The sequence below is a fragment of the Dendrobium catenatum genome, unplaced genomic scaffold (assembly GCF_001605985.2).
Source record: "Dendrobium catenatum unplaced genomic scaffold, ASM160598v2 original_scaffold_105874, whole genome shotgun sequence".
Classification (NCBI taxonomy): Eukaryota; Viridiplantae; Streptophyta; class Magnoliopsida; order Asparagales; family Orchidaceae; genus Dendrobium; species Dendrobium catenatum.
Window position 1 is genome coordinate 148,805 of NW_021424310.1, and position 26,184 is coordinate 174,988.

A 26,184-nucleotide genomic window follows, 5' to 3' on the forward strand; every position below is an offset into this window, starting at 1 on the left:
GTTTGTACACGTAAAACAAGAATATTGGGCTACTTTTTACAGATATTTTTTCCCTTGTTAGGCTCCTAAAACAAATTTGAAGGCCAAATATGAGCTCAAATTCAATAAACTGCGACACATGATTTATTATTGATTCTAGAACTTTCTTTTGTTTAGCTTATCTCCAGCTAAATTTTTGTGAAGTAGCTCTGCTTTATATTAAAAATGAGCTTATAAGATCAGCATTCTGTACAAGCACATTGTTAACAATTGATGAGCAGATGGATTGATTTTTGGGGCAGGAAAAATTTCTGTATTACAGTATGACGATTTTATCTAATATAACTCCAGCAAAAATATAGCACCAACAATGTTTACAAAAAAGACTAACACTTAGTTATAAATTAGACACATTAAAATTTCTTTTAAGGGGAATTTCTTCCATGTAATTTGCCTTCAAGATTAAAATGAACATAAAAATATTAAATTTAGTATTTTATTCCTCATAATTTCAGTTCTTTTTAAACATGGACAATTAAAATCTACTAGTATAGTTATAATTTAAGTAGTTTTATAATTATCTTCTCTCTCTTCCCCACACTATCCCTGGCTCTTCTATCAACTTGCCAAGAACTCCCTCCAGCAAGTATAAAAAGAGTCATGTCCAAGCATGCCAGCCACTGTAAAGATTTTCCGAGGGATTCGAAAGGAATCTCTAGACGCCATGCTAAATCCTGTTGGTTCATATTTTGCTGGATAAAATTATTTTTGATAAACCATAAAGAATGCTAAAATCATACCTCGTTTAGGTGCAAACCAGAAAAGAAGCCTCAGTTGGGTGATGCGCCCAAACTTATGTATTATTTGTTCATCGGCCAAAGAGTCAACAAAAAATAATCCACAGTTGAGATCACCATGTATGGGATATTATACCAATCCCCAAGGTCTCATGCAAGCCTCGTGAATGCTGAGCTTGCATGAGATTCCGTTGATTGATTGTGAGGCCCACATCGTAGCAAACAACCTTAATAGAGTTTCAGCCCTTCTCTCACACACTACTAGTCATTGGTGGGACTCACAAATCAATCAATCTTAATAAGGATTCTTTCCTACAGGAAGTAAGGGTTCTAACTGTTGAATGGATCCTCTAATGGTTCTTAGATTGCAATCTGTGTGCCTCTTCATCATCCAACCAAGAACACTACTTGAAGTTTTTTTTTTTTTTAATAAATAGCTTTGATTTATTTTCATGTAAGACTTTTAGAGAAGTATATATCCCACACTTTGTACAAAATCAATCAGTAAAATTCAAAATAACTTTTCTATATTTTTATTTTTCTATATCAGAGCGAGATAAGGGTTGCATTCTTCCAATGTTTGTTCTCTTTCCTTGTTGTTGGAGTGATTTATTCTCTTCATTAAATCTGATTTCTGTGGGCTCCGAAAATTCGGCCTCGGCCTCCGTCCGCTTTTCTTTTTTATTCGGCGAGGTAGTTTTAAAGAACTAAGTTCCGGGGTAAATTTTGGAAGGCAGATGGGTTTGTAGATAAGACACTACCCAGATATTTCACCCTCATTTTGCGAGGACTTTATGATCTGAGTTCTGGTTTCCTATAGGCGCAAGCCCCTATAGTTAATTACCCCTCCCGATCACGAGAGAGAACTTTCGATTAAGGCTAGTCATCGATCAGATAAGCAGAGTATACGTGTTATCTGGCATATAGTAGCAACAATGGGATTAGGATATGAGAATTTGGAAATTTGGGAACTTGGGTTGAGATATTTGAGGATTTGATATTTAAAATTGAAAATTGCACCATCTTACACTTAAAGCGGATGGTGGGGGAATGGATGATGGACCCGATCAAGATCCCACGGTATCCGTCGTCCTGGCCATCGTGGTCCTCTGGTCTATTAGTCAGAGGATAGTCACCAACCTGACAGAAGGATCCTTGTGGCAGCCATGGGTTGCTTCGTCCAAGGGGACCTTGTAGACCGGGGTTGAATGTTTGTCTAAGGGACAAATTAGAATCCACTTAGCTAACAGAGGGCTTTTTGCCCTATCGATCATATCTTGTTAATTCATATCTCAAGGATTTAACGCCATTAAGGACGTATTGTCTGGCCATAACCGCTATCTGTGGTGCCATTTGGGGCAAAAACACTCGGTTCAGAGGGCCCCGGGTCATAACTGTTTACCTGCAATGCCATTTGGCGGCGAAAACTGCCGGTTAGAGGACACGTACCACGTCCTTAGTGGCAAGAGATTGTTTGAGACATGGATCATAGTGATATTTTCGACTAGGCATTTTGGCTCTTTGTGAGCTAGAGTTTATTTGAATTTGTCCACCCCGACAGACTGTTGCGGAGGGTGGATGGGCTTTGCTTTAAGTGTTGGGATGGATAGTTTCATTTTTAAATATTTTTGGAATTTTGGGGATTTTGAGATTTTTTTTGGATTTTGTGGAGTTTTGGGTATTTGGGTGGAATTTGAAAGTGTTTGGAATGGACCCCCCGGTTGAGATCTTCAATCAACGCGGCCATCATCGGGTGTTTGGGGAGCATTTCCCATTTTCTGGATTGAACCTTATCGACTCTATCTACTGGTCGATAGAGGATCAGGTTTTCTCGTAGGTTGTGCTTTGATTAGTGAATTCTCTTGATTGTAGGCATTGAAGGCCTAACATGAACGTATTAAGATAAATATTGACGGTCGCTACACCGTATATTGTTTGTTGGTTCGAACCCTGTCGACTTCTATTGACCCGTATAGAAGGATCAGATTCGAATTTGAATTCACTTGTCAACCCGCGCAGCATCCCTAGACGTCACGTGTGTACCAATAACACGCTCGCCGAGGCCCATGCGGGTTTTATAATTGTTTTTACCCCTTTTAGTGTACCTATGTGTATACAATTTATAGTGCACGTGCAGGGGTACTTTGAAATAATTGTAGACGCCTTCTGTCTGCTTGTACGAATGTTGCAGATCCGATGGCGTGGCGTAGCAGCTTCTGGATCAGTTGTTTGCTGCTTTGTACAGGTAGACAGTCGTGCACTATTTGTTGATTTTGTAGGCGGATCATAGTGCACTAACTAATCTCCTGCCTTAGATTGTAGAAGCTCGTAGGAACTTGTATTATTTATACATTCTGCTATGATTTTGGTCTTTACAATACAACCACTACTGTTGGAAGTAGATGTATTCATCTTTAGACTGAAGTTGACTACAGGATATTGCATTTACTGTAGTCTTTATGCATCTACATAGGGGTGGCACGTTATACATACATCTATGTCAGTAGAAGGATTGTATGCATTGCAGATCTTTCACATTTTGCTTGTGAACACTATATTTGTTACACAATGAGTCTTTTACAGTAGCTTGTAGATACTTGATTGTACACTGTAGTTCTTTCATGCTTATTCTCAAACTACATCTTGTATAGCGAGCCTGTGTAGTGACATATAGACATATGCATTTATCACTACTCTTTCATATTTGTGTATGGATCATCTTAGCATTACAAATATTTCAGCTTCCTTAGGAATAGATTGTAGTTTGCATGATGAACTTGCACCTTTGATGATATCTTGCAATTGATTGCATATGCCTTATAATTTTTGTCACTTGGAAAATTTATCTTGATTGTCTTGTGAGTGAATTATGCTTGTAAGAGTTCGGCATATCACCACATTCTCTACAATCAATCACAACCATTGTTGATTGTTTGTAGATGGTCATGTGAAATGTTACAGGTCTTCTACCATCTTTTGAGGATGACTTGTGATTTATATAGATCTTCCTTTAATTTTGTCAATTGATACATGAAAGAAAGTTGTATTAATTCAAAGTTTTGAATAGAATTTATACTCCTTTTGTTTGATTTATTTATCATTCGAAGTCCGGGTCTTTGTAGCCAAATTGAAAGCTCAAGTTCATTGGATGTTTAAATCAAGTTCCCTGCTGTTTTGTAGAGTCCAAGCTTGAGTTTAATATAAGTTCAATCAAGTTTACTTGGGTCCATGTCTTGTTCAAGTCTTGTTCAAGTTCGATGTCCACAAGTTTTGAATTCAATGTCAAAATTCACCTTGCAAGTTCAAGTCCCAAATGCTTGCAAAATCAAGTTCATTTGTTGATTTTGATTTTTGGCCACATTTTGATTTTATTTCACTTGGTTTTGTCATTCATTAATCTTTTGAATTTTAGTCCAGATTTAAGTCCAAAGTTCGTGTTCTTTTGAGCTCAAACAGGTCCGAGTATAGTATGTTTTCACCCGAAATTTCGGCAGCCTCCCGGCGTCTCCCCCATTTAGGGGAAAACTACGGAAAACTGGGCCTCCAGCCACGCTAGAGAAAAGCGTGTACAGTAGGTGCCCTCTTTCGAGGACACAGCGGCCGTGTAAAGTTTTTGTCCCCACCACGCCAGAGAAAGGCGTGTATGGGTCTTCGGTACCTGTTGCAAAAGAGAAACAGTTGTTTCCCCGCGAGCGGGTACTTAGAAATGAAAAGCAGTTGTTTCCCCGCGAGCGGGTACTTATGAATATCCCGATCTCGTCGTATGGGTCGCACCGGGTTCCCATCTCACCACGCTAGAGAAAAGCGTGTATAGGCGGTTTGCCGGCTCGACACGCACGTCGAGAACAGGATTTTAGGTGATCACCCGATTCGTTGAAAACACCGCGACGAACTTCCACCACGCCAGAGAAAAGCGTGTATAGGTGGTCGTTTGGTCGTGTTGCAAGCATCGAAAGCGGGATCTCGGAGTTTTAGAGTTTAGAAAGGTTATACCTGCGCGGGGTCGTCGGTGTTGGAGGACTTGAAGATTGAGGTGAAAGGAGCATTTATTTCTTTATCTTATATCATTAATTAATTATAATTAATTATAATTAATAAAATTAGTTAAAAATGATTAATTATAATTAATTCATATTAATTAACTTTAATAAATGATAATTAATTAATAATAATTAATAATAATTAAAAATCATTAATTAAAATTAATTCTAATTAAAATTAATTATAATTAATTAAAAATTAATTATAATCATTTAATTAAAATTAAATATAATTAATAGTAATAAATATAATTAATTAAAATAGTTATAATTAAAGAAAATTAATTAAAATTAATTACATATCTCCCTCTCCTCTCTATGTAATTCGGCGGGTTCACGGGATTAGGCCGAACCAGCGTGCGAAGGGGAGAAAGTTACCTTCATGGTCAGTGAGCTCCTGGTTGTTGCTTCCGATCGGACTCAAAGAGAAAGTCGGAGGAGCGAAGTCGTCCGACTACAAGGGGTCGGGATCTGGGGTTTGGTCGTGAGATGGAGACGCATTGGCTGGAGGAAGGGATTAGAGATGGCGTCGGCAGTGACAACTTCGGCAGGAGGCGTCGGCTTCAGGTAGAAAGAACTACCTCTCCCACTCTCTCTCTCTCTCTCTCTCTCTCTCTCTCTGTTGGATCAAACGGCTCAAGCAAGAGCTGGGGTCGGGTTTCAGTAGAAAATGGGGAGAGATCGGAAGCCTGAGCTCGGTCGGAAGAGGGAGGAAGGGTCGTCGGCTGCGAGACTTTGATCGGAAAAGGGGGGAGAAGAGAGATCGCGTGGAGAAGGCGAGTGAGAAGAAGTGTGGAGTTGTAGAGGCTTCCCTTTCATTTTATAGACGCGAAAGAGGCGAGAAACGAGGCCGTCGTCGTAGGATTCGCGCAGGGATCGCGGAGAAGTGATCACTCGGCGCCGCTCCATATGAATTTCAGCCGAATATCCGGAGATTTGGACAGGATTTGCGGAGGTATTTCGGCAGGTATGTATTTGTATTTGATTTCATGATTTTTTTTTTTGTCTTTGTACAGAGGTCAACAATTTCTTTGACTTCCCTTCTAAGAAATCAACCATTATGACCGGTGAAAATCAGACTAAAGAAGAACTTCATGGGCTATAAGCCTCATATGGATTGAACGGAAGAAACTATTTGAGGTGATCCCAACTTGTGAAGACCTTTCTAAAAGGAAATAGTAAGATCCATCACATTGTGGATCCTCCTCAAAGCCGAAGGAACCAAACCTCGTATATTGGGATAAAGTTAATTTCATCATTATGATAAGAATGTGAAATGCCAAGATGTCTAAAATCAACGGGTCATATACCTTCCTCTATACCACAAGTGAAGTTTGGAATGTTGTCAAACAAACATAATCAAAAGTGAAGGAAGTACCCTCATCTACTATAAAGGATGATACCCTCATCTACTATACCAAAACTAAAATTTCAACAACCAAGCAATGCAACATTCCTGTTGTTAAGTACTTTAATGCAATGAATATTTTTTAGTTAGAACTAGATTCCTACCAAACCCTCAAGATGAAATGCCGAGATGATGCGACAATTCTCAAATGATTTGTAGAAAGTGAGAGATTATTAGATTTCCTTTGAAGACTCAATAATAACTTCGACCAAATTAGTGTCAAAATCTTAGCTAGAGAAAACTTACCATTACTAAATAAGTTTTTTTTTTCCTCTCATACAAGCTGAAGAAAGAAGAAGGACAATAATGCTTGATACTTCGGTCTCCATGACAAATATCAAAGCCCAAAGCAAAGGATTTTCTATTGCAGACTCTTCCTCCAAAGAAGGACAAAAGTCTTATTCCAAAGGCAATTATGATGCAACGGATGTAAGAAGAATGAACACATTAAGGAAATGCAATAAACTCAATGGAAAGCCTCCAGACTATGATAAAAATTAAAGTCACCAAAGACATGCCTACCTTGTGGAATCAGAATGACTCAATCTAAAAAACAATTGACAAACTCTGAAAAATTACTCAACTCTGAAAAATTCATCCGGATCATGTTCTCCATCTCAAAATAATATAATTTTTAACTTTTGTATTTTTTAGTGCAAAATTTAATTCCCCTCACACTTGCATGCTAAATTTAGGAGCTACTGACTATATGGCCAACTTTGGTAATTTTTTTCAAACCTACAAATCCTGCCCTAGCAATAGAAAAAAAAATTTGCGATGATTCGTTAACAATTATTGTAATTCAAGAAAATATTTCAATTTCCTCTATATTTACCCCCAATAATGTACTGTATGTTTCTCATCTTGCACTAAATTTTCTCTCAATTCATAATATCCCTAAAGACAAAATTGTAAACTAATTTTTTTTCTAATCATTGTATATTTCAAGACCTCACTACAAGGGAGATGATTAGGCAAGCTAGGAAGAAAGATATGCTATATCTTTTTGAAGACAAAAATCAAATGCCATGTTGCTTCATTTTCACCCCCAATATAGAAGGCATTTAAGAAAATCATTCTAGGCTAAGGCATAACTCTTTCAAAAACAATATATACTTCTTCTCTTTTTTTTAATGTAAATATGAAAAAAAATTATTGAGACTAGTAAAATTGTTAAACATCATGTTATTATTCCTAAAAGTTATTCTAAATCTTCTACTTTTTTAATTGTTTACTTTGACATTTGTAAACCTTCTAAATTCCCAATATTTCTAAAGCTATAAGAATTATCACCTTCATTGATGATGACAATTGGATGACATGCGCATATCTTATAAAACAAAAAAATTTGATGTCAGCATTATTCCCTCCATTTTTATTTCCATGATACAAAAATAATTCTATAATAACATCAACATATTTCGGATTGATAATGCTAGTAATTACTTTAATCACACATTATTATCTTTTTCTAGAAAATGATATCATACAAACCCTCCTCTCCTGACACACCCCAACAAAAATAAAGCATCATGAAGGAAAAATTATTATCTTCTGATAGTCACGAGAACTCTTCTCTTTCAAAATCAAGTGCAAAAAAAGAGATACTATGAAGAAACAGTCCTAAAAGTCACATATCTAATCAATAGAACACCCTAAAGAGCAATTGGCTTCAAAAGTCCTTTAAACTATCTAATTGAATTATTCTTCACAAATAACTTCCTCCAAAAAATTACTCCAAAAATTATTGGGTGCACTGTCTATGTCCACATCCACAAATAAAACAAGGATAAAGTTGATCGTAAAGCTCTTCAATTTGCATTTATAAGGCATTTCTTCGCTCAAAAAGGGTATAAGTATTATCGTCCTATTGCAAAAAATTTCTTTACTTCAGAAGATATCACACCGAATGAAAACAAAGTTTTATTCTTTTGTGTGTGTGTGGTGGGGGGGGGGGGGGGTGAACTCTCAGGTAAAAGAGAAGCTTGATGAAATCTTGATATTTCATGTTGGCATTCCTACAACACAAACTCTTAAAAATTCATACATCATACCAATTCAAGTATATAGTAAAAGGAATGCACTGAACCAAAATCTCCAATAAGCTCATAGATCAAAACCATTATAGGATAACAATGATCAACCCATCACTATATATTCTTCTCTGAATGATATCTCCTAGTCCACATCTTTTTCAAAATTTTCTCCTCCTCATAAAGCCTTCATTACAAATATCAGCTCTAATTCAATAAGGATACCACACTCTATTTGAGGAACTTAAAAAAAAAAAAAAATTGAAAGCATGCGAAGAGAGAAGAGAAGAAAAGAAAGCTATGAAAAAATAACACGTAGGAGATAATTGAACTACAAGGAAACAATATGATGCAAATGATTTTTTTTTTGTAAAATATAGAGTAGATGGAATCAAAGATTGGTGGTCAAATAATATGCTTAATTATATGGAATTGACTATAAAAAAACTTTTGCTACCGCTACAAAAATAAATATAAAATATATTCTAATTTTTCTAATATTCAATCGTGGATGGACATGTAGCAATATGATGTAATGAATGCATTCTTATATGACAATGTTGAATAAAAAATTTATATGAAGTTTTCACTTGGATTTTTTTTTTTTTTTTCACAAAGAACAAAGTATACAAATTTTTTTTAAAAAAACTGTATAGTCTTAAACAGTCTCCATGGTTTGGTAGATTCACAGTAGTAAAGAATAAAAATGGATAAAAATAGGTTTAATGAGATCATATGCTCTTCTTAAAACACTCTAGTGATAGTAAAATATCAATTCTCATTACATGTAAACGATATAGTTATTGCAAATGATGACAAAAAAGGAGAAATAGGACACAAAGGAGAAAAATAATTCATAAAGCCAACCACACGTGATGTGATAAAAGCTTGTTGTTGTTGCTATTTTTGTTGTTGCTTGTAGATGATGACAAAAAAGAAAACGAGTCTCCGGAAAAAAAGTTTGTTAACGAATTTGAGATCAAAGAATATGACAAACTAAAATAATGCTTGGAAATAGAAGTTGTTCAATCAAAACAAAGAATATTTCTTTATTGAAAGAAAAACAAATGACATTGCAAAATTTGTGAAACCCCAACTGAACAAAATAAAAAATTAGATACATATTAAGAAGAAAAAGAAATGGATATGAGATAATATAAAAGATTAGTTGAAAAAACAAATAAGATTAGTCTCATAAGTCATTCCATGTACAAGCTCAAACAATCACACCTTCAAACTAATAAAATACTCAGATATCTTAAATCAAGTATAGGTAAAGAAATTCCCTATAAAAGCATGATGCTTTATAAAATGAAGGTTATACTGATACATATTATATATGATCACTAGTGGATAGAAGATCCATGATTGAATACCATACACTTTTTGAATAAAATCTCATAATATAGAGTAAGAAACAACCCGTTGTTTTAAGGTTCGCTAAATCTAAATTTAGAGCCATTGCTTAAGGAATTTGCAAGCTTCTGTGAATCAAAATAATTTTAGAAGATTTAAAAAACAAATAGAAGAGACCAATGAATAAATACTGAAATAATGAATATGACATCAATAATACTCATAATCCATTACAGTATGGTTGTATCAAGTATGTCGATGTGGACAGACATTTCATAAAAGAAAAACTGAAAAGTGGATTGATTTGCACTCAATATATGCTAACAAAAAAAAAATCAACTTAAATAAAATCTCACCAAGGGACTCCACAACTCCATGTTAAAAAATATTATAAGCAAATTTAAAATGGTAAATTTATACCATTCAAATGGAGGGGATTGTGGAATGATTCTGAGGCCCACATCACAACCTTTGACCCAAATAGGATTTCCACCCTTCTTCCATACACGACTAGCTAATGGTGTGATCAGCAAATTAAACAATCTTGACAGGGTCCTTGAATGAATTTAATCATCCAAGAAAGCTCATGGCGTAGATAGAAAGCAATAAGGTTTCCAATTTTATTTAGGTAATATGTGATAAAATGGGAACATTGTTCGAGGTTGTGCAAAAGACTATAAGCTATTATATCAAAAGATACTATAAAATATATTATTGATGGAGGCAAAGTTGCATGATAAGACATGTGTTAATAGGTAGTTCATAAGAGTTATCCAGCTCATACTCCACACATTTTTAAAAGCATTTGACTGGTCCAATTATTTCTATAAAAATAATTTGGATTCTCTTTTTATCAGACAAGGTTTTAGTTTTCTTTAACTATGGTTAACAAATTAATGAAGGTATTACGATCATGGAGGCAACTGAAAGAAGACAGTCTAGCCTAATTCGAAAGGTAGGGTTATTACTGTGATCATGAAGATAGGAAATATTTGAGCAGCAATGTGTCATGATTGCAAGGAAGTTAAGCTTCATCATCATTATGTGCGCGGACATATGACAAACGATATCAATACTCCACAACAGGGTTATTGCACATAGATTTTTTTTATTAGGATAAGGATCAAGCATCTATAAAATTGACATGAGGAGAGTGCAAGTATGGTCATTAGAAGATTGAACGGAGTTAATTTCTCTCTTGGTAGAGCAAGCCCAATTGGAGGACGTTAGTTCCAAAGCAAGCAAAATTAACATAATGTGAAGTGGATTCCTATTATGCATTTAGTTAACAAAAAGAAAGACTTTTTTAGTGATTGTATTAAACCTTAGCATTAAGACTGAGGAGATTTTATTTGATGAAAAGAGTTTTTCACTCACAAGCATGATTTAAAAAAAAAAAATTTAGGGCTGGCATAAGGAATACCTCATGGCAAGACAGCAAATTACCTCAATGAAGTTAGGGAAAACATTAGGTATGTTGGATCAACACCACAACTGGTCAAATGCATCGCCTCTGGTGTATGGGCTGCTTTTCGAGCTCAGTAAATGAGGCATTAACCATGTGATAATATTAGCCTAACTTGATTCAAAACTATCACATAATTAAATTTTAATATATTATAAATAAACTTACAATTTATTTTAAGTAAAAATAATTTAAACAATAGAATTATTTTCATTTATTTAGCTTCAATCGATTCAGCTCTCTTATGTTAAGCAATTAAATCAACTGAACATGAGCTATGAATGCTTTAGATGATGATAATAAATATTTACATGAGGAGAAAATTGTTCTTTGAATTGAATTTGCAACACATCAACTTTCACATAGATTTGATTTGGAAACTCATTTGGTTAAGACTTTAGGACAAGGATGATTATGAGGCTTCATGGATTGTATAATTAATTTCCTTCATTTATTTTGTCATGTAAGTTAGTTTAAATTCAAGAAAGGTAGAGGAAGACCTAAAAAAACTTGGTTATAAAGTATTAAAAATGACCATTTTTATTAAATTTAAATGAGAATTTGACTCTTAATAGGACAAAACGGAGAAAAATGATTCATGTAGTCATCCACATGTAGTGGGATAAAATGTTTTTTTATTGTTGTATAATTTAGTTTTAATTTATGTTTGTGTTAAGTTAATTTGATTTTGAATGCCACTGTTTATGGACTTTGCAAACTATTTTAATTTTTTTCTCAAATTAGATGTTTCTTAACCACGTATCTATATGTATACAATATTAAAATTAAAACCCGTATGACATACATAACATGTCTCTAGTCTTAAGCTCATATTGTGATGATTAAAAAGCCTCAAGATAATGCTTCTTACTTGAAAATATTCCTTTCATGTGGACAGATGGGTGTTCACGCGGAAAACAAGCTTATCAAATTCCTCTTATAACTCTTTTATGATAATAACTATCATTAGCTTGTCATGGACATGACATGAAATAGGAGAAGAGGCAAAGCTGGTAGACGAAAAATGCATTGGATGAAACATTGAGTAAAGAACATAAATTTTTTATCGGTCACAAAACCAAAAAACAAAAACCAAAAATATCGATCACATCAAAGTTCATATAAAGATCAGAAAAACTTTCGAGTGTTTATTTGCTATTTATTGTAATTTTTGAGAAACATATTTGGGTTCATGCTAGCACTATTACTAATTATAAGTCTCAAACTTCAACTTTTAGTTGGCTAAAACAAGAAAGCGGTCATGTAACATAGAACAATACAGATAATTACAGATATGTCCATAACTGGTTACATATGAATCGGCCTACAATGTCTACAAAATGAATGTTAAAAAACATGCAATTTCCATATCAATAAAGAAAGAAGTGGAAATCAAATGTCCCAGAGTTTCCAAAAATAAAAAAAGAATGAAATCCAACATATAAATTCGAAGAGCTTCCAGGTATGCAGAAAAAGTTGATTTCAATGAAGAACAAACCTGATAGCAGTACAATTTAAACTAATGAGGCACCAAACAAGGGAAATGACCTTGAAGTATTGAGAGAAAATGCTTGTCAAAGGTGCATTTCACCAGAATGAGTAAAGAACCAAAGAGAGCAAGTACCCCTTGAGGTTTCCTTGAACTGAGGTGGCAAGGATGTAACATACCAATTTTCAAAAAGGTAAGATGAAAATTTCACCTAAAAATTATACTTTACTTTTCGCACATCTTGAAATTCATTGAAAACAATTTTAATTTAAATTCTATATTCACTTTCAATCAATTTGATATATAAATGCATATATTAAAGACATACCTATGTCTTATCCTATGTTGCACCGATACGGATACGGCGACACGGATACGACACGATACGGATACGGGACATGTCAATTCTTAAAAATACAGGATACTGGTACGGCGCGGACACGACATTATAATTTATAAATCATACATAATAATTAAGAAAACAATCAAAGCATAATATTTGAAATTACAAAAAAAAAAGGAAAACAACATCATTTGTAGCCTTGCAGCTTATAATATCAAAATATAAGTAAGCATTAAATGTCTAGTACAACAACAAAAGCATAAACATAAATTGTCTAGCACATGAAGTTTCAACTATTCAATAGAAGGAATGATATGATTAGCTTCTTCAGTGGTTTGTCTTTGAACTTCTATATCATCTTCAATAAATATCATAGCTTCTAATTCAGGCTCAAGTGAAAGATTAGCAATTTCTAATACTCCCATATCATCAAGAGACTCAAATCCATCTCGGAAATGAGAGAACCAAGCTTGCAGCCACGGAAGTAAATACGACGCGTCTTTTTTTTGGATTTCTTTTAGTTTTTCAACGGACACGCGTATCCTTTTGAAATTAAATTGTATTTTAATTGGATACGGCTTTGGCGTATCCGACACGTATCGGTGGCGTATCGGAGGCGTATCCGTGTATCGGTGTATCGGATACAACACACCTTCATAAAATAGGTGTATCGGTGCAACATAGGTCGTATCAGGATATGTAATTTCCTAAAATAATTAATTTTTTTCCTAAAGTTTTAAAAATCTACTGTAGCAATCTCAAAATTGTCCCCAAATTCCAGCAGCATGCATTTGCAGCTGTATAAGAAGTATTAAATCAAACTAAATTCCTAAAGCTTATCTATTAAAAGATAATCTAAGCCTAGCCTAAGCCATCCTCAATTCTCCATCCCATAACTGCCACCTGGAGGGAAAAATAGGAAAAAAAAAGTGGGAGAGCTCTCGGGTAGTGAAACAGAAAAGGAATAAAAGGAAAAAGGAGAAAAAGGAAGGAGGAGGAGGGAAGAAGGGAAGAAGGAATAAGAGAAGCAGAGAAGAAGAGGAGGATGAGGAGGAGAAGAAGAAGAGCTGAAGAAAAAGAAAAGAAAAAGGGAGAAGGGAGTTCGGTATAGGAAACATAAAAGGGAAGAAAAAGATAAAAAAGAGGGGAGGAAGAAGAGAAGAGAAGAAAAGAAAAGCAAAGGAAGAGAAGATAAAAGGAGGAAGGGAAGAAGCAAAGAGGTTTTAATATTTTAAATGGAGAAGAAAAAAGAAAATAAAAGAAGAAAAAGAAATGGGAGAAGAAGAAAGAGGAAGAGAAGAAATCATGACATTTGGTAAAAATCCTATTTTAATATTTTCTTTCACAAATTGAGTTTTGATTTGAATTTATAAGGATTGAAGGCTTGAATGAGGAGAAATCAATTTGAGTTAAATATTTTTTTTATGTTAATTAATTTAGTTTCAACGAGGTAAATAAAAATTTTATTTTAAATGAAGAAAATTGTTCTTATTAGAATGTTTACAAAAGAACAAGATATTGCGGTGATAAAATCAGAATATTCATCATAAATATGATCCTATAACTCAGATGAGTTACTCAATCTCTAATATTATGAGAAAATAATTCTTAATACTTAATAATAATCAAATTCTATAATTTCATTGAATTGCAAGTAATTATTTCTTCATATTGAGCAAGACATGATGATTTTAATAAGTCTAATAAACTTTTAGGGGATCACTTATTTAAAGACATTTTTTTAATTAACAATGTTTAAATTGTTTATTGTAGAACATAAATGTAGAATTTTCCATGTCACGTCAACCTATTATGCATGTTAAATAAATTAAGTGATAACAGATGAATATTAATGCTAAGCAATGTAATTTTAAATGTTAATGATGATGATATTAAATTGAAATAAATTAATGAAAGATCATGTCATATGAGATAGCTTGGCAGACTATGATGACCTGTGCAGAGGGAAGTAAAAGTTTTGATGAGATGTGCCTATATAAGAAAAAAGGAAGATTCCCTACTGATCCTAAAAAGTTAATGCTATAAGGTTCAACTTGAGATGGAGAAGCTATTGATGATTGTTATGTTAGATTGTTCAAACTTTATGAGTAGTAATTATATAAAAAAATGAAAGTGGTGCATGTAAATTGATAAGTAAAGTGTACTAAGTGATTTAAAATTTGACTGATGCATTTCATGTTCTTATTTATATTCATGCTATTTGCTTTAAATTTTGTCTTTTATTTATTTAAATGCTAAAGCCAAATTACTTTAAAAGTTGTCATTATCTTAAGCTAATAGTGTTTATAATCAGAAACGCTCATGTTAGTGCAAAATATCAACATGCATAATCATTCTTGTATGTTTGAACCTTATATTAGAATTATTTATCTCGTTGAGCATCTAACTAATCAGATATTACGATGATTATTTTTTAAGAAAGGGAAAGGAGCACGTGAGACCATAGATAGGTAACCCAATTATCATGTACCCCAATATTATGGGTGGATGTATAGTTATGATATGTAATATAGAAAAAAAAATATATGATGTTAATTAAAGACTTTAGTTACATATAAATTTTTTCTAAAAGTATTATAAGCTCTTTAATTTATTTTGATATCTTAAATCATGCACGTTTATATATTAATGAGTATGATGAATCTATTAAATGATGATATATATTTTTTGACGATCTAATTAAAATAATTTTTCACTAACTCGATCATAGTTGGTTAAGTCAAGAGTTAATGAGAAATGAGTCTGACTAGATTGTCTACCTTTGTTACGCTTCATGGTTGACTAGAAGGGAGTTGAACTGGGGTGTGAAAAAGGATGCTAATGGAGGTGGGGTTGGTTCCCTAAAGGATATTTGCTCTCTTTCCTTGACAATTTGCAGGAAGATCCCCTTGATTTGAAGGTTATCAAAGAAAAAATAGAAGAAAAAAGATAAAAACTCAATTAGACATATTATGATTTTAATTTTTGTTGATTTGGAAGGACATTTAGGCAAGATTTGGAAAGGTCTTATAGTGATTTAGATGGGGATTTGGACTCAATTAGGATGAATTTATGATTTTAATTTTGGGAGTACATCGTGATATTCAACTTTCCTAATTTAGGTCCATTTCTATAAAAGGGCTGAAGATTGCGGTGGGGTCTAATTTTAGGGGGAATTTATTGATGGATAATAGTGGCGACTAATTTTACGGGGATTTTATTGATGGATAACAATGGTGACTAGGAAAATTTGGGTTATGAAATTAGGGAAGGGCTCGAGCAGATAAAGTTTTAGGGTTTTAGGAAATTTTATGGTTGTTGTCGGTATTTTTTTTTTTTTTTTTTTGTCGAGTTTTTAATATGGATGAGTGATGATGATCAAATCATAGATCTCAACCTAAGGATCATTTACTTAAAATACGAAATGAAGAGGACATAAAAAGAGGAACAAAATTTCACGTCTAAAAGAACTTGGCTATGGCTTGGTAATGGTGAAAATGACTTGCCTATGAGTTGCTAAAAAAGTTGAGAGATGGAAGTCTTCTATTAGAAGTCCACTAAATTTTATAGATAGTGAAAGGAAGAATCAACCAAGAGGAGTAAGGTAATGTGTGCGTGTGTGTCTGTGTGTGAGTGTGTGTGTGTGTGTGTGTGTGAGAGAGAGAGAAAGAGAGAGAGAGAGAGAGAGAGAGGGTGGTTTTCACCACAAGAGGAGAGAGGTTATAGCATTCTTGCTTGCAAATGTTGTGCATAACAATCTTCATAATTCTATATTACAAGAACCTCTATATAGATAGTGAAAGGAAAACATTAATGATGAATAAGAAACATTTAACAAAGCTATGAGATTATAGTAGTGCACAGCTTGTGGCCTACATGGGAGTGGTAAAATATCAATTAAAAAAGCAGCATACAACAATGCATTATAAAATAAAGGGCACTAAAGTATGTATTAAAATAGAAAAACAATGGAAATGTAGCATGCACGAAGAAGCAACCATATTACGCAACAAAATACAAATCAAGATTAACCAGATGACAGATATTGAGGTCACAATGATTACCTGAAAAGAGAATGAATATCAGCAGTTGTAAGATAACCTCTTCCATGAAGATCAAGACATCTGAACAAGTATGTTAATCCTTCAGCTGTATCTTTGTTTTCCAGAGCTAACACAAAGTCTAGAAAACTTCCAAAATCCATCTCACGTGCATTACCCCCTCCCATTTTACCACGGCGTACATGTTCATCAAAGGCTGGACAAGAGTAGAAATAAAACCAAGTACCAAATAACTTAATATTTAGCTTGACCACAGCCAAACTGTCAAAGGAAGAAGCTCATAAACAAAGTACCCAAAAGGAAAAGATCGTACAGAAGTATAAATATTTAACTAACTTTAAAATTTTCAAATTTATTACATCTAAGGACTGGCTAACCGTAATAAATAAAAAAAATATATGGGGTAGTAATAAAGCTTCCAAAGTGAAGCAAATGCCCCAAATGAGAAGATTGTAAACAAAATAATGATCTTCAATTCAAATGTCCCGTAAATTTGAGTAATTGAAGTTACAAAAAACTGAAAGATAATGACTTAAAATTAAATACTTTTAAAAAACATGTCAAGCGTAAATTGTCACCTATAACTTCAAGGTAATATAAAAAAAAAATCAAGAAACCTATACGGCTACATTTAGCAGCAGGCTATGTTATCATCTCTAATTTTTTTTTCTACAAGATTGTATGAATCTAATTTTATTGGTGACAGCTGTCAACGGAAGATTATATTGATTATAACTTCAGAAATTAAATGTCCTGTTCCTATTAAAGTTAAAATGAAAACTACATCCATTTAATTGTGCCGCTTTGATCTTATTTGCAGTAACAGTTGTTAGAATATGTAATTTGATAAGATATAAGTAATAAATGGCATGCCAAGTCTAGCTATTGAAGCATGCAGAAAAGCCATATAAAGATATTCTGACAGGAGACACAGCTGAATGAACGAAGTAGATATGTGAAAAGAAGGAAGAAAAAAAATATTTTTTGGCGTATGCTCACTGAATCATTCAGAGGAAGGACAACTACCATGCAACTTTAGCAGAGCAACCAAATCTCAAGATAGAAAGAAAAACTCATAAATAAATCAGTCACCATTGAAAAATAGCTTTAAGGAATCCTCAAATAGAAATGCCTCCTAAGGTAAAAAAACAAAAATTATCTCGCATGAGCAAATTAATAACAAGGAAAATAACATCAAAGCCATACAAACTTTAATTCCTGAAATAATTCATAAAATACAATATAAAAATATTCAGTTGTGTTTGTGCAGATGCTCTAGATAACTATCATAAATACCACCGAGTTTTAAAGCAAGCTGATCAGGCAAGTGGGTTGCAATATACCCAGGAAACTCAGAAGCATCATAAATCATTAGTTATGGAACATCAAACAATGGGCAATACATCCATCAATCTAGTGAGCAAAGCTTCTGAGAAGGTTAAGTAATAAGCTTGATCACATCTGATGTTCAAAAAGTAGGTTATGGAAGAACTGGCAAAAGTGTTTCTCTAGATCATTACTTAACCAAATAATAATAATAAAGCAAAGTATTTGATGCTCAAAAGTTCCTCGACCGAGTAACAAATTCTAGCAAACTAGAATTAATATAAAAATATCAATGGAGTAGGTCCTAGTTTCCTAGAAATCTTTCAAGGGCCAGAGGCTCAAATAAGTAGCTACGTGTAGGTGGAGTGCAGCTAGCAAGTGCGATAAATATAAATTATTCTATAATATTGTTCATTGTAATCCAAAGCGCTACAATGAAAACCATCACTACAACGGAAAGTTGGAAACCATTACATCTTTTTCATTATGCATGACGATTTCATTTTGATTGCTAAACAATTCTTTTATATGATCAATAAATAGTACAACTTAACATAATGATGCATAAATAATGAATGATGCTTAAAAGTTTATCAAAAAGATAGATTACGAACTTATGCATGCAAATCAGTCTGTTCTATAAGATTATTTTTCTATAAATTTGCTAGTCGAGTAATCTAAAATTAAAAAAAAAAAAATCAATGGCATGCTAAATATTCTCAAAGGAAAAATTTCAATACACAGTTCCATGTGATTCAAATTAGTTTGCTCGAGTAGGCCAGCAACTTCAGCGGATTTAAACTGCTTAAAAGGATATAGATTCAATTTCAGATTCAGTCACATGTTTAGCTTCAAATTTGGATTCTGAGAAGAACTCATATTCAGAGTTGGGTTCAGGATCAAGAGGAAGTTCTAGTGTAGAGACAGGCATGGGTAAAGTGCATGAAAAAATTCCATCTAGCATCTGAATGTTTTAGTTGAAATAAAGATCATCACCAGAAACTTGTTCATTACCTTTACATGTTTTATAGGATCAATTTTTAATGCAACAGGATCTAAGGGATTTCCAATAAAAAATCTTGTTTTACTAAAACAATTATTGATCAAAATAGTTTCTCTGTTAAATTAGCAGCAAGCATAATCTTTCATATATGAGCTAAATGGCAAAATGGATATAACTGCACATTCTGCTGCTAGTTTAATAGCACAAGAGATTTAACAAATTGAGAACTTGGATACAAATGTATTGCACTAGGCTTAACTAGAATTGAATATTGTCTGTCTTTAAAAGAGATTTAAGTTATTAATAATCTCATCACACCTATTCAAATTTTGTCACGTTTCATATTTGAAGATTGTCAAATTGATTTTAAGTTTACGCTTTTTTCATACTTCCAAACCTTATTAGTCATGAAGATATTGTATATCCAACTATATGAAAATATAATAATATGTTTATATGCAAGATATGCAAAGATGCAGCTAAAATACAGCCTATAGAAAGAAATCTCCTATAACTATTATTGCTTGAATATGAGATACACAAGTACAAAAGAGAATAAAAAAATTTAAAGAGAAGAATAAGATTATATATATATATATATATATATATGTGTGTGTGTGTGTGTGTTTTACATTTCTAAAAATCACATCATATATCATTACATTACAACTCTTAAACATCTCATATATATAGGTATGAGAAGGGAATACAAATAGCCACAAAACATTAATTTAAAAGCTAATTAAATAGGGAATATGAAAAGCCAACAGTTAATTCCCGGAAACGAAGCACCAAGCCACGGAAAAGCCCACCCAACAACCACAAGAAAGCAGCCCATGCGGAACCCGAAGAGGGAACCGCAAGAACCAAGGAGGCCCGCACGGAACCGAGGCATCAAGGGACGGGAAAGGCCACCCAGCACCGGAAACCGAAGAGGCAACTGCAAGAACCAAGGAGGCAGGCGTGGGAACCAAGGAGGCAGCCGTGGGAACCAAGGAGCCAAGGCACGGGAACCCAAGAGGCCAAGCACATAATTTTAAAAGATAAAGCTACATAAATAAAATAATAAATGAACTAAAATCTAGCTAATAATGAGCTAACTTTTAGTTCAATAAATGAACTAAAAAACAGCTCATAAATGAGCTAAATTCCAGCTCAAAATTTATTGAGCTTGTAAACTCGAGGGAGGCCAAAATTGATTTATTTTGGACATGAGTTGACCCCCCTTTGTCTACATCATAAAATATTATAATTTCTATATTTATTCATTATAAAAAATATATCTAGTTTTGCATATAATATATTTTATATTGATTACTATACAATACCATAAATATTTTGCACATATAAGAAATTAAAAGAAATTATTATATAATACAATGCTTACTATATACTAAATAGATTATTTATAAACCAATAATTTATGCATTAATAGAATGTATATATTTTTAATATATATCATTAATGAAATAAATTATCGTATTTTTAGGTATGCATGTATGCATGTGTGAGTGGCATTATAATTTCACATGAAAGAGAGTATCGCATAAAATAACTTCAGAAAATGTCACTTTAAAGCATGTCTCTAAAGTCAAATGCCTAATAACTATACAGGTCATTTTATAAGAAAAAGATCAATTTCAACTTCAATCGTCAACCAAACAATTGAAGTGATCCACTTTCCCAGACTTCTCTTATGATTCTTCTCAAGGGCAATCAAGCAAGTCCTAAAAGAAAAAGTTTCCAGCAACCTTATCATTAAATCTCAAGGAAGTAGGAAAATCTCTGAAATTATTCATTCACCATTGAAAAGTGACCCCAAGGAGTCCTCAGCTAGAAAATTCTCCAACATAAATTGTTTTCCTAATAAAATAAATGAAAACAAAATAAAATAAACTTGATTCCTAAATAACAAGCAATGGGATGTGTCCTAAAAATTCTAATTCAATAAATAATTCAGAAAATAAAATATGAGAACATTGAATGGTGGAGATGCACTACATAGCTACGTCATGTTAGGGAAGCTAAAAAGTTATAGATAAACTAGTAAGTCAAAAGTCAAAGAAAGCAAAAGTTAAGCCACAGCTACCTTTAGGTTTATGCATTCAACCTCCAGGAAAAATGTTTTATTAATGTATATGACAGAAAATATAAATGTATATAGTTTTGAACAGAAGTGCATAAATTAGGAGATTAAGAATGAAAGAAGATACAATAATCAATATCATCATCCATGAAACACAAAATATGATGCTATGAATCCAATGCTTGGGTAGCAGTTTCTCACCCCTTTCGATGAATATCTCTGTCAATGTTCCATCAGCATACTCCTTGAGCTCCTGCTTACTTAACGTTCCATTCATATCCTTATCCAATGCAAGAAACATATCTGGAAAATAAACAAAGTGTGAATTAAAGTCATGTGATGCAGCCTTTATTTCTATCACAAATCTTAAAACTGAAACCAGTTAATAATGCGCAATCCATTGGAACACTGCAAATGATTCCCTCGAGCAGAACTAAGCATACCAATAAGTTATGCAACCATGAAATCTCTTTAGTTAGTGCTTAATGGGAGGAGGGAGGGAGAGCAAAGGTGGGATACATTTGAGAATAGAAGATGATCATCATCCATAATGGGGTCTAATAGGTGGCAGGCATCTCTAATACAAGGAGACACCACTAACTCAATGTAATCAAAGCCTTAGCTTTTCAAATGACCCGCATAAAATCCCATTTCACGTCAATGATCCACTTCAACTCCCGAATTTCACATTCTAACAAAAATGACTGAAAATTGCATAATCATTTATAAAAACATAACATTAGAACTGCAAATCTTGAAAACAAACACAAGCCATGCACTAGAAAGAACAATGCAAAAAAATACGAAGGCACCGAAAAATAAAGATTTGAAGTCCTGCTAAAATTTCAAATGAATCTTAAGTCCCTACTGCATGAACACGGAAAACAATTACAAAAGGCGGCTAAAAATCCTCCATTAGATGGTCATTTTAAATCAATAAAACTGACATATAGTGGATTTATATGGCCATACAACATTCTAGCTCTTGGCTGATCCAGTGAAAGAATAAGCTGTTAACACTAAAAAAAAAAGCTGTTATTACTATCATTGCCAGATCCCAAGCCCAAGATGAGAAGAGTTGAGCATTAGGTGATTGACAGCCAGCGTAAAACTTATCAAATAATCATGACATGAATCATTTAATACATTGTGCTATAGTTAGGGCGTTTCCTGGAAGCGACGTGTTGTATGGTCTGGATACAACAAGAAGTGCGCAAAGGCTGCTGCACCGACGCCTAGATGAAAATAAGCAAAGGTTCCCACATCATTGATGTTGGCAAAGAAGCTAGTCCATGAAACTTGAATTAAAATATGAAGTTGAAAAATAGGTTCTCTTACAGACAAATCATCAGAATTAATAGATATTATGATTCATAGGAAGCTAAATATTTTATGTATTCAGGAAACTCAATGAGTTGAAAAGAAGGCTAAGGAGATTGATAATTTAAGATTTAAAATTTTAAACTATGGTATTCATATAAGAGTTATACTAGAAATAACATAGATGTATATATAGATAATAATTTGAAGGATAAAAGTATAGAAATTAATAGAATTGAAGAAAGAATTATAGCTTTTAAAATTATTATTGATGTTAAGATTATTGACATATAAGTGTTTATGCTCCTTAAATAGGTTTGAATATGTGTTTAAAATTAAAATTTAGAATGACTTCTAAAAATTAATACAAGAGATATCTCCTAAAGAAAGAATTTTATTGAAGGAGATTTAAATTGACATGTTGCTAGAGAGATAGAAGATTTTAAAAGTATTTATGATGGCAATGGGTTTGGAGCTACTAATGAAAATGGTATGACTATATTAGATTTTGTCCTAGCATACAATTTTGTAATTGTTAAAATCTTATTTAAGGAAAGAGAGGAACATCTCATCACTTATAAGAATGGATATAGTAAAACTCAAATTGATTATTTTCATATAAAAAATAGATCATTTAAATTGCAAAGATTACAAAGTTATTCAGAGTGAAATTTTATATACCCGACATCGTTTATTAGTTTTAGACTTTAAGATAAACGGATAGAATATGAATAATAAAGTAAAATGTTGTCCTAAGATTAGATGGCGACATTTAAATAATACTAACAAAAATATGTTTGAGAGTAAGATTAAAAAAAATAATAATAATGAATAAAAATAAAAAAAGAGAGTAAGATTCAAGATCTTAAGATTTTGATTGTGCTTGAGGAAGCTAATATTATGTGGGTAAAAATAGCTTGTGATATTAAGAATAATGCAAACAATGTGCTTGGAGTATCAAAATGAAAAGCTCCTAATAGTAAAAATAGTTGGTGGTGGAATCAAAATGTACAAGAAAATATTAAAAATAAGAATATTTGTTATAAAAATTGGTGTAGGCGTAAAAACTCAAAAAATTGAGAAAAATATAAATAGGCTCATGAGAGTTAAAGGTAAACTTGAATTAAGAAGGTCAACTTTAGAGTCTAAAGATTTTCGTCTGAGTAGATCTACTAAATACATAGAGTGTAATTTTAGAAGTAATAGATCTACTGGGGGGTTGTGACTTTGGGTAATCAAGTCATTAATAAGAGATGATGTATTCAACTTGAAACAAAACACAAAGAGAGAACAAGAAAATAAAGACTAGCTCTTTAGAAATTTAAGACACCACTTGGAGAACAAAATAGGCTAAATAAACAACTAAATTTCAGAATAGAAAAGAAGCGATCATCCAACAAAGCCAAAACAAAAGAAAGTTAGCAAAAGAAACAAGCTAAAAAAAACAAACAAAAGCTATCCTCAGAACATCCTACAAGAGGACTCCTCACATGCACCGATTGTAGGAATATATATTTCAGATAATGTTTAGATATGCAAACCAATGGTCCACCACTGCAAAGGGGTCCAACGTCCTTCCAAACTCCTCTAGCAAATGCCACCAAAACAGCCAACAAATCCACCAAAACAGCCAACAAACTTTACCAACGGAACTAGAAGAAAGATACAAGTGGAGTGGAACTTGCGTAGAGAAGAAAGAGGTTAGAAGCCCAGACGAAGGGTGGAGAAGCTCGCAAGCCTTCCAAGAGGTAGAAGAGGGAATGGACAAAGCTCTCAAGCTTTTCCAAGAAAAACCCGCAGGTTATAGCAACTTTGCTCTCAATATTCACCAACCCTTTTCATCACAAAGCATCTCATATATATAGGCAAAAGAAGGGAAACTAAACAACCCAAAAGAAAACTTCAATTCCACAAAAATGGGGAATTGAAAATCCAACAGATTCTGTACAGAAATCCCAAACGACACAACAAATCTCAAGGAGGAGGTCACGGTTCCAACAGCCAAGCACAGGAATCAAACAGGTAAATATCGAGTCCAGCAGCCAACTTCATTTCACGGTAAAAAAGGGGACCACAGGAAATAAAGAAGGCAGCAAACCGAAGAGTCAGCAGCATTTCGTGGGAGGAAAACCAGCAGGAAAACTGCAGCAGGTCAAGAGACAAAAGGAAGATGAAAGAACAAGTTCCACTCACCAAATCTTGCTCCTTTTCTCTTTAATTTCATTACTAAACATCAGCTCATAATGAGCTTCATCACTACTTGATATTAATGAAATGGCACCACTTGAATTCCAACAACCAAAGCTCAAACCGCTAACAGCCAAGGCCCACCAGAAACCAGCAAATAGCAGCAAAGGACAAGTTGGACCCCAAAACCAGCACACCCAAGGTAAGCATAACCCAAACCAATTCCTATCATGATCATTGGATTTACCACCATCATTGGATAGCATAAAAATAAAACAAAAAATAGAAAACATAACTAATATTGTTCAAAACAAAAATAATGCAAAAAAAAAATCTAAATGCATCAAGAGAGCACGCTTTAGATATCTCAGATCTATTGCTCAAAGTGCTGGTGAAACCGATGGGGATATTATTAGTAGAATTCAAGTTAGATGGTTGAAGTAGATGAATGCATAGGAGCCTATTGTGTTATAGGAAAGTACAACTCAAACTTAAGGGAAAATTCTATAAGATGGTGGTGATACTTACAATGCGTTATGGAGTAAAATGTTGGCCATTAAAAGAGAAGCATAAAATTAAGTGCTACATAGATGAGAATGCTCATGTGGATGAGTGGCTTCACTCTTACAAATAAAATGAAAAACTATAATATACATGAAAAGGTAGGAGTAGCAGCTAATAAGATTAGAGAGTCGCCATAGATTGTTTGGTCATATAAAATGTCGGCCATCTAATGACCCGATTAGGAGGATAGATGTATTAGATTTGGCCTATATTAAGAAAGGTATATATAGACCTAACTAGACTTGGTTAGAAAAATATTAGAAATGACATTTTTTATTAGATTTAAATGAGAATTTGACTCTTAACCCGATACAATTGAGAAAAGATATTCATTTAGCCGACCCCACGTAGTGAGATAAAGGCTTGGTGTTGTTGTTGCTGCTGCTAAGCTCATCCAACAAGGAAACAATTTTCCATAAGCAATAGGCAATTGTACTTGGGTTAAGTCTAGCATAAAACCAACAGAAAACAAAGAGGAACAAGTGGAATAAAAACATGATTTTTCATCATGAATGTGTATGATAACCTCAAAAGGCCACAACCTACCCCCATCGACTAGAAATTAGGTTGAACTCTTCATGGTGTACCAACAGGAATCAAGTACCATCTTAAGTCTTATTTTCTTCCTTAGTAAACTTAGCACAATGAAATTTTAAGATCAACATGCCAATGATTAGATCTAAGCCATTGGTAGGATCAAGACAACTAAATGTTTAATGTGGGGTCT

General features: G+C 33.3%; 1 protein-coding gene across 1 annotated transcript in view; it reads right to left on the reverse strand.

Moving 5' to 3' along the window:
* LOC110100169 (probable serine/threonine-protein phosphatase 2A regulatory subunit B'' subunit TON2) overlaps positions 1–26,184 on the reverse strand; it is a 67,503-nt gene that overhangs the window by 3,843 nt on the left and 37,476 nt on the right. The window contains exons 9-10 of the mRNA XM_028692029.1: positions 21,588–21,689; positions 16,975–17,167 (exon numbers count right to left, since the gene is read on the reverse strand). Coding sequence (XP_028547862.1) covers positions 16,975–17,167; positions 21,588–21,689 — 295 coding nt within the window. The remainder of the gene's footprint in view (positions 1–16,974; positions 17,168–21,587; positions 21,690–26,184) is intronic.